The sequence below is a fragment of the Colletotrichum abscissum genome (genome assembly GCF_030869225.1).
Source record: "Colletotrichum abscissum strain IMI 504890 chromosome Unknown Scaffold_35.1, whole genome shotgun sequence".
Lineage (NCBI taxonomy): Eukaryota > Fungi > Ascomycota > Sordariomycetes > Glomerellales > Glomerellaceae > Colletotrichum > Colletotrichum abscissum.
In genome coordinates this window covers 17244-26800 of record NW_026850265.1, presented here as the reverse complement: position 1 = coordinate 26800, position 9557 = coordinate 17244, and the positions used below count along the sequence as shown (strand labels likewise).

General features: G+C 51.5%; 4 protein-coding genes across 4 annotated transcripts; 3 read left to right on the top strand and 1 right to left on the bottom strand.

Annotated features, from left to right (window-relative positions):
* Positions 1 to 38: 38 nt before the first annotated feature.
* On the top strand, positions 39 to 2649 carry CABS01_11974 (LysM domain-containing protein; the record flags this gene model as incomplete). The annotated part of the gene is made up of 7 exons (XM_060545328.1): positions 39 to 178; positions 239 to 490; positions 544 to 709; positions 789 to 1258; positions 1324 to 1440; positions 1505 to 1691; positions 1753 to 2649. The coding sequence occupies 7 exons, from the start codon at positions 39 to 41 to the stop codon at positions 2647 to 2649; spliced, it is 2229 nt and encodes a 742-aa protein (XP_060396844.1).
* Positions 2650 to 3809: 1160 nt separating this feature from the next.
* CABS01_11973 (uncharacterized protein) lies at positions 3810 to 5188 on the top strand (the record flags this gene model as incomplete). Its single annotated transcript, XM_060545327.1, has 2 exons — positions 3810 to 4290; positions 4347 to 5188. The coding sequence occupies 2 exons, from the start codon at positions 3810 to 3812 to the stop codon at positions 5186 to 5188; spliced, it is 1323 nt and encodes a 440-aa protein (XP_060396843.1).
* Positions 5189 to 6152: 964 nt separating this feature from the next.
* Positions 6153 to 7735, top strand: CABS01_11972 (major facilitator superfamily transporter; the record flags this gene model as incomplete). Its single annotated transcript, XM_060545326.1, has 3 exons — positions 6153 to 6319; positions 6395 to 7188; positions 7242 to 7735. 3 exons carry the CDS (start codon positions 6153 to 6155, stop codon positions 7733 to 7735), a joined length of 1455 nt encoding a protein of 484 aa, XP_060396842.1.
* A 194-nt stretch (positions 7736 to 7929) lies between these two features.
* Positions 7930 to 9425, bottom strand: CABS01_11971 (uncharacterized protein; the record flags this gene model as incomplete). The annotated part of the gene is made up of 4 exons (XM_060545325.1): positions 7930 to 8437; positions 8513 to 8828; positions 8881 to 9232; positions 9315 to 9425. 4 exons carry the CDS (start codon positions 9423 to 9425, stop codon positions 7930 to 7932), a joined length of 1287 nt encoding a protein of 428 aa, XP_060396841.1.
* Between the last annotated feature and the right edge of the window lie 132 nt (positions 9426 to 9557).

The following is a 9557-nucleotide window of genomic DNA, read 5'->3' as shown; positions in this document are numbered from 1 at the left end:
CAGCACAGAGCCCGCCGCTCTGAGCAATTTACTTCATCATGGAGAGGCACTCATTGTGGCTTCTGTTCGTTGCACTTAGTTTTCTGCAAACATGTCACTCATTCAACCTTTACCCAGCTATCAACGGCGATAAGCTCGCCAAGTCACTGAACGTCACATCAGACTGCATCGCAGCGCTGTAAGTACTTACGTTGAACTCGAGACCTCTCATAGATGCATCAGCTCATGAGTGAGATAGAAATCAAACTATTCCAGAATGCGATCAGACGTTACTACAGATGACGATGAACGTAGAGAACTACTGGTGGACTGATGACAACCTCACGGCTGTCTGCGACTCAGGCTGTGCTGAAGCCGTTGGATCGTGGAACTACAATGTCTCTGATCCTTGCTTCGAGCAGTCTTTCACTGCATATGGAAAGCTTGTGCCCATTTGGACAGTCACTGAGCGAGTTGTTGACAATCTCATCTTTGCCTGTTTGCCGTCTCGGTTAGTCTCATTGCTTGAAGCCATCTCTGGAAGATCATGCTGATTTTTTAAAGATCCGACAACTACACATACTGTCTCACAGAATCTCAGGAGTGGGTTGGAGCCGATGTGTTGCGGGTCGACTGTGATGCCAATCCCTCAGATCCAACTTGCGGCGGCAACTCCACGGACATCCCCGAGGCGAATGTTCGCCTAGCCAACCTGTACGAAGACGATATTGTGAGTTGGACTTCTGTGATGTCATCGTACGACTCACTGACATGACATCAAGTTATGCAATGACTGTTTCATAAATCAGCTTTACACTCGCATCTCGTCCATCTTCGTGCCGGATACCGACTACTCAGAATATCTCGCAGATCAGATTTTTGATATCTCAGACGTTTGCAACAAAACTATTCCCGACTTCACTGTGGCACTGCCTTGGGATTATCAGACTGCATCGACCCTGTCTTCCGTAAACGTGGGATCTTCAACGAGTGTCGTGGCCACTGCCACCTCCACTGCCGCTGCTACGACCACATGTGTTGGTCAGACCCTTGGCTCTGCCGCTGCATCAAAGAGAAATAATGCTTTGGACTGGATCAAGAGGTCCACGCCTGGGTTGGAGCCTAGGCAGGCATCGTCGTGCGATGACTTATCGTCTCAGTATGGCGTCAGCACTGGCGCACTTCAGTGGTTCACCAACAGTGAAACCTGCGCTGTCTCAGGCTCGGTGTGTCTTCCTCAGCGGTGCACATTACAGAAAGTTGGAAGCAACGAAACGTGGTGAGTATCACGAACCAATCTTTTCCATTCTATGCTACTTTCAGAGCTAATGATCATCCTCAAAGTGCGAGTATTGCGGCATCCATCGGCGGTGACACTACTATCATCCAGTTTAAGAAGTGGAATACGTACATCCTTGGACTTTGTGATAGTCTTACAGAAGGCCAGTGGGTATGCATAAGGTAAGGAGGGTTTCGATCTACTTTATAACAATTGCGAAATGGACTGACCAATATTCCCGGATAGTTCCCCTGGAGTCAACGCTACATACACGTTGCCTGCGCCACCCTTAGGCACAGAGGCCAATGCCGGAAATCAACAACGAGGAGGCGCTGGTGGCATCGTATCGGCCACGACGACCGCGACAGACATTGTCAACCCTGTGTCAGGAGGAACAGCCCCTAGCCCAACCCAAGACGGGCTTGTCACCAACGTAAGACGAACCATTGATGATATTCAACATGAAGATGCGAGACTAACTCTTAGATTTCCAGTGCAATAATTACGCAAGTGCTACTGCTGGAGACGGATGCGAGGCGTTTGCCACGCGCAACTCGATTGCGCCAACACAGCTCTATGCATGGAACCCAGTCCTCGGAACTGCTGGTTCCGAATGCTCAACCGCTCTGTGGGCTAGTGAGTATTACTGCATCGGCACGTGGAAGCCGACCCAGACTTCTGCCGTAACTGCGCCAGGTCCAACCCAGACTGGAATCACGTCTAGCTGCAACAAGTACGCAGAGGCTATCTCCGGTGACGTCTGTACCGTCTTTGCCTCTCGAAACAACATTACCACCGCTCAGCTGTACGCTTGGAATAGCGTGCTGGGAGCCAACGGAGAGAACTGCGCTGGCTCCATGTGGGCGAACGAGTACTACTGTGTTGGTGTCTCTGGATCATCATCCGTAGCGACCACGACACAGGCGACGACTGCCACGGCTGCAGTCTCGACGACTGCTTCTCAAGTCACAGCTCCTGGCCCGACTCAGACCGGCATCGTCTCGAGCTGTTCCAAATTTGCCAAGGCTCCCTCCGGAGTAGTCTGCGGCGACTTTGCGAGCAGCAATAGTATTTCAACCGATCAGTTGTATGCATGGAATACAGTTCTCGGTTCCAATGGAGAGAACTGTGCGTCTTCAATGTGGGCCAACGAGTACTACTGCGTCGGCATCACTGTGGCCGCCCCAGGCCCGACGCAAGATGGCATCAACTCTAACTGCGCTCGATATGCCGAAGCACCTTCGGGAGCGACCTGCACCACGTTCTCAAGCGCTAATGGAGTTACTTTGGCTCAATTGTATGCTTGGAATCCGGTCTTGGGAACAAATGGGGAGAATTGCGCCACGAAGATGTGGGCGCAGGAGTATTACTGCATCAGTGTTACTAAGTAGAACGCCATTCGACCTGTTCACCGAAGGCACCTTAATACGCAAGACCAGATGTCTTCAGTCAACGCTGAGATTAAGGTTCCACTTGAATGCTGGACCTAAAACTTTATCAAAGCTGATGTGATATTGCTGAAAGGGCAGGAAGCTCAAGCAGCTGTAGCTCGTGGTAATACTGCAGTACATCAACATCTGTGCTAATTCTCTGGAAGTAATGAAACTAGTCTTGCAGAAAGATAAGGTGAGCAGAGGACATTAAAGTATCATCCATGACCTGCATGATAATTCACAAATACGATATCTTCTTTTCTTTTCTTTCCTTTTCTTTGTCTTATCTATCAGAACTTCACATTCTTTGAATCTCCCACAATCTTCGAGCTACAGGGCTCTTCATCTTATGTCCCCATGTCTTCATAGTCTCTCTGATTCCCAAATAGACATTCTACCTTGATCCATAAATTAGACAACAAAGGAGTAATCTACACAAAGATCAATGATTAATACCAGTTCTTGTCTAATTTGAGACTTCTATGTTTGAGAAGCCAGAGGCTGCCAAGCTTTAAGTCAATTGCTAAGAGCACTTGGAGGTGGTACACACACCCCACAAATGTGACTTCGACATGGTGAAAGTAGATAAAGCCTCACTTTTCATGTCATGCAAGTTCAGAAAAATCATTGGTCCACATGTCGTCGCATTCTTGGCTTGCATTTACTGTTAGTAGGTGGCGACAGGCTTTAAGCGCCGACACGTACGTTCCAACGAAAGAGGTGCATTCTCGGGCTGGTGAAAGGCCAGACATCCTGCCTACATCAGGCATCAATGGCGCAGCAGGTCGCATGTTCTCAGCCAGAATAACGGGCACGGGAAGATCAATAGGTAGAGTTTTGCAGCAAAGCCCCCAATCCTAAGTCGGATTGAATTTTAAAGAAGGTGTGGCCTGACAATTTTCTTTTGGAACGCCGCACGTTGAGACGGAAGCTGCAGGAGGCCAACCATCTGCTGCAAGTTGCAGCAATCTGTGTCTCAGTACGCTATGAGACTACAAAACTACAATAACGCCTCGAGTTTGCGTCTTGGAATCTTTCCCATCTGCCTATCCTGATACCCAACGCTCAACCTCTGCTACTCTACAATCATCGCTATTCTCTCACGAAAGAGAAAAAACATGTCGGAACAGCAAGACGTCTACCGCATGTGCAGAGCACTATTCAAGGGGAAATCCAAAAAGCTGAAGAAGACGAGGATTCGCGAAATTCTCATTGAAAACCAGAGCGCTTTGCATCGCCTTTTCACAAGCTATGGCGAGGTGAGGCTTACCGCAATAATCCAGTCTCTCCTCAAATCTGGGGCTTTCGAATCGGACAGCCATGCCAAAGCTCTGTTCCCCGACATATTTCAGACTACCCCGCAACAGGATGCGCATAGGGAAGCATCTGAAGCCGACGCAGCAAAGTCTGTTGCTGACATCTTGGGTGGTATGAACCATCTCGAAGACATGGAGTCACCCGAGACAGTGGCGACAACGGCACCAACGTCGTCAGCGTGGGGCTACGAGGTTCCGCCTATGCCGGTTCCGGATGATGAATCCCCAATGCAAGATGCTGCCGCTTCAGAGACACATCTTGAGACGAACGGCATTGACGAAAGTATGTTGTAGCTCGTAGCGTATTATATGCAAACACTGACGTTCAAATCGCTACAGCGCCATCTCAGGTACATGCCAAGATCCCTTCCCTCTATCCAACATATCTTCCATTCACCACTCAACATTCCATTCTTACGGCTTCGCAGAGGCTGCTTGAAGAGTGTTGCTTCGATTTCGCAAAGAATCGATTCCCCGACGTGCTCCAACGCAAAGGCTGGGAATGTGCGTCTGCGGTCGAGTTGACGAATTGGACCAAAGTCTTCAATGCGGAGGTCCTCACGCTTCCTCCACAGCTCATCACCGTGACAGATAAAACCATAAATGAGGTCTTTGCGCCGACCCATAAGTTGCGACACACAGCCGTTCATAGATTGCCAACGACAGCCCGCGAAGTTATCCGACTGATCCGAGCAGGAGTAGAACTGACGGAGACTCTGCAAGACTTCACACGGGCATCTCAGCTAGAGGATCTGATTCTTGAGGTCGACGAGAAGATCAAAACGATGGAGCTCACGAAAAACGTTTTGGAGGATCGTGCTGCCGCTCAGCTCGAGGATATCCGCCGGCAGCGAGAAGACCTTGATAGACAAGAACGCGAGTTTATCGAGAACATGATCAAGGAGGACCAGGAACACAAAGCTCTCATTGGCAGCCTTCTTGAGACTGCTGTTGCTGAGATTCTGGAAAAGAAGAACGCCAAAAACCAGGTCTCCGATGAGGACGAGACTGATGGCCAGGATGTCTACCTCGAAGCTGGCGAGGGCACAAACAGGGATTCCGAAAGTTTGGAAAACAAGGATGACTCCAAAGATAGCAATGGGCTGTGGCGGAAACTGACAGATGCTTGGTCCGGAATGACTTTTGGTCCGAACAAAAAGTTTCTCTTTGGGGGTTTCTAGGGGTACGAAGAGTCGAATTAAGACCACTTTGAGGCTTCTACTCGGGCTTGTTGGCAGTATGTTTTGCCGAGAAAATAATGATTGATCATCAAGCCAGAGACTGCAATCTTCAGCATGGGCGGAGAAGGATGTACGTGTGTATTTAGTTTATTATGTTTTCTCTTGCTACATGTATTGAGGATATCGAGGTTGTGATTATCAGCTGAACTATTCCACCGCGGCCATCAAGTCTTTGGGTCCGGCTAGTTCTCAGATAGAAGTGACGGGTAGCGACGCAAGGCCTCCGAGGATGTCGTTCGCGCCTTACGGTGGGTGAGTGCTTTTGGACCTCGCGCTCACCGAGACCGCCGGCTGGCCGGAGGAAGAGTCTCGGAGGACCGACCCCGCACTAGGCCAAATCAAGAGTGATGCGGGGCTGTCAGGAACCAATCAAAAGAGTCAATCTCAAGATCCAAAGGTCAATGCCCGTGCTTCCTCAGATCGACCTTTGGGACCCCTCATTGATGCTGTGTTCCCCGTTTGCGGAATGCAAAAGATAAAGATAAAACCAAGACCGATAGCCAGATGGAACCAAAGATTCTCTGATACTGCAATTCTACGGTACAAAAGATACCCGGATGCCACAGCCGGCCGTACATAAGCGGATGTCACGTGTGACGGACAGCAAGTAGCGGCCCCGCCGTCGCCACCTTCCCGACCCCCCCGGCTTTTCAAATTTTCGTTCGGTCCAGAAGGAAGGAAAAAAAACAGAATGGCGAAGGGCGTGGGGCAATCACGCAAAAGGCGCTTGCCATGCCGCTTTGTTAGCCGGCTCCTACTGCCTTACCTTAGTCGAGTGGTCCCTTCATCTAGCCGCCGCTCATTGTCACTGCCTTAACCTTTTTCTTTGACTGAACATACTTGCCGCGTTTCTGTTCCTAATACAATTCTGTCATTGGAATCCCCGGCCGACGACATGCCAAACATGAACGAGGAGCAGCCTCTGCTGGTTGAGGACCCCATCTGCGAGGAAGACATCTCGAAGCACTTGCTCGACTTTGATCCCAACGGCGACCCTGAGAACCCCAGGGAATGGCCCGCACCTTTCAAGTGGACTCTGGTCGCATTGCTGGCTCTCACCGCGTTCACCGTGTACGACAACCATCAAACCTGATGTGTATTGCATCAAACATCTCGCGACCACATTTGAGCTGACATATGGCACAGCACTTTCACCTGTATCTCAGTCGTCCCTGTAGCCGCCCGCATCATCCAAGACCTGGACCAAAATGAAGGCACAAACTCACCGGCGAGCGCTCTGCTCGTCACAATCTGGGAGCTCGGTGAAGCCGCCGGCCCTCTCCTCATCGCGCCCCTTTCCGAGATCTACGGACGCTACCCCGTCATGAACGCCGCCAACATCCTCTTCATCATCGCCACCGTCCTCGCCGCTATCAGCACGAGCACCCCGCTCCTCATCGGCGCCCGTTGCCTCACCGGTCTCGCGGTCGCTTCTAATGTGTTGAACCCGGCCATCATTGGCGACATGTTCGTTCCGGACAACCGCGGCTCGGCGATGAGCATAGTATCTCTCGCCCCGCTCATCGGCGGTGCGGTCGGCCCCATGATTAGCGGCGCGATTGCGCAGACCCTCGGCTGGAGACAGGTTCTCTGGATGAGCGCTGGTTTGGCGACCGTGTGTGAGATCTTGTTCCTCACTTGCTTCCGAGAGACGTATAAGATGACCATTTTGAGACGACGTGCCGCGAAGCATGCGGACGAGCACGGGGCACCGCTTCACCCTGCCGGAGTTGATGACCACAAGAGCCTTATCAAGCTATGGGAGTCGATCAAGCGGCCTTTCTATGTCTTGCTCAGGTCAAATGTTCTGATGGGACTGTCGTTCTTTGGGTGCATAACTTTCGCCTACTTTTACGTCATGTCCATCAGCTTGCCTGTCATTCTCCAAGATGTGTATGGTTTCTCGCCTGCCCTCACTGGTCTCTCATTCATGTCCTTCAGTAAGTCCTACTATGAGCTTTTGCACGATGCGTTTGTGTTCTAACGGTCACAGGTATCGGTTCATTCATCAGCGTCATCGTCAGCAACTTCAGCCTGGATAGGATCTACGTGAAGCTTCGCGGCAACGACCCCGTCGGACGTCCCGAGTACCGCCTCCCGCTCGTCATCATCGGCGCATTCACACTGCCCCTCTCCATCACCGCCTACGGCTGGATTGCGGAACTTCACCTTCCTGTCGGCCTTCTTCTCCTGTCGGTCGCGATGCTCGGCTTCACTCTTCTCATGGCCTCCCTTCCTCTCTCCGCCTACGTTGTCGACGCCACAGGCCTGTACTCTGCTTCCGCCATGACTGGTGTCATCGTGACGAGATGCCTAGCTGGAACTTTCCTACCCCTTGCGAGCGGACCTATGGTGCAGTCTTTCGGTTATGGTTGGGGTTTCACTATGCTGGGAGCTTTCAGCATCTGCCTGGCGCCCATCCCGGTGGTTATCATGAGATACGGTCATGTTTGGCGCCAAAAGTCCGAATACACGAGAGATGCCTGAAGACGTCATGAGTTACGATACAACTATCATTAAAGCATATTGCCGGGAAGAAAAAGTGATTTACAACGCGTTATTGCTATATACAGTTTGGGAGGGGGTTTCTACTTAACTTAGATTCGGCGTTATCGAGAGGCATATTTTAACAGCTTTGTGAATAGAATGAATTAATAGTCAATCATCATACAGAAGCATTGTCAGGCTTGTTTTTGTTCCCACTCTTGGAAGGCCTCAATGGCTTCTGCTACCGAGTCCCGCCCCATCAACTCCATCCGATAATCCTCATCCATTAACCGCCACCCCGTCGGCGACAACCCGTCTGTCAGCGGTGCACCCGTCATCTCCGCATCGCGAGCCTCCTGCTCCGGCCCATCACGAACATGATACCATTTCCGATTCGAAGTCGCGCCCTGCACGTTCAGCGTCGTCCGGTCTTTCCGAAGCGTCTCATACAGCTTCAAGATCTCGGGAATCTGTGGTACCATGTTTTCTATCCCCAAGGAGCTCTTCAAGAGGCCCAGAAGCCTCCCAATCACGGCGCCGTCTTCGACAGCCATGGCTGCGCCCTGAGCTTGGTACGGGAGACTTGGATGGCACGAGTCGCCCAGGAGAGCGAAGCAGCCCTTGGTCCACGTCTTTAACTTGGGGTGTGTGCACAGCTTCCACTTTTGCACTCTCGGTATCAACGAGATGAGCTTTGTCAATCTACGAAAAAGATTAGTAGCCACACGGGATGCGTGGAATCTCACCTGGTAGCTTCTCAAGCAGCTAGAAACTTACGTATCATCCCATCCGCGATAGCTTTCCCTCATCTCTTCGATGTCACCCTGCACGCGCTTCTCTCCCGGTTCCATTTTATCCGGCCTGATGAGCACGAGGTTAAACTCCCGCCCGCCTCTGACGGGGTAGAACACGGTGTGTTTGTCGGGTCCCATCCACACGGTAGCTTGCTTCCGCGCACAAAGATCGTCGACCCGGGGATCATTCAGAGCTTTGAGGTAGTCAAACGGAAACGTAGCGCGATACGCCAGATCCCCCGTCTCAACAGGCGGCGAAGCCGTTCCAAGAAGCTGATCACGACAAATAGACCAGAGCCCTAGCGTCCATCATCAGCAAGCACAACGTCCCAGCCTGCACATCATACTCACCATCAGCACCAATAATCACATCCCCGCCGATATCATCCCCGTCCTCGAGATACACCCTCTTTTCGTCAATATCAATCCTCTCCACATCCATATCGAGACACAGATCCACGCCAATCTCCTTGCACGTCTGCCACAGGATGTAATGCAAATCGGCCCGGTGCACAACCATCCACAGATCGCCGTACCGGGCCTGCGCGTCCTTGGCCGAGAGCGTGTGCAGGTGCGCGCCGTCTGCGTACCTGCGGTACTCCATCCCGTCGATGACGACCCCGCATTGGAGGAGTTTGTCGAGGTAGCCTAGTTGTCTTGCGATTCTAGTCCCGTTGGGTGGGAGCTGAAGACCTGCGCCGATCTAGATAAATGTTAATTCAGATAAACGAGTGTATCACTGAATGCGGGAATGGGAATCGTGAATGGCACTTCGGTGAGCTTACCGGGACCAGTCTATTCGCCCTCTCGAGAACAACCACCTCAAACCCCTCTCTTCTACAGGCTATGGCGCAAGCGAGGCCGCCGAGACCTGCGCCGATGATGAGGACTCTCATGTTGGCATTTGGCCCTGGACGAGTAAGATTGCAGTTAGTTGGACCGGTGGCGATCACCTTGGATCATTTTGTTATCATTTAGATTCACAAACTGTCCTGTCCCATCACGTCCGTAGCCCACCCCCACTACTT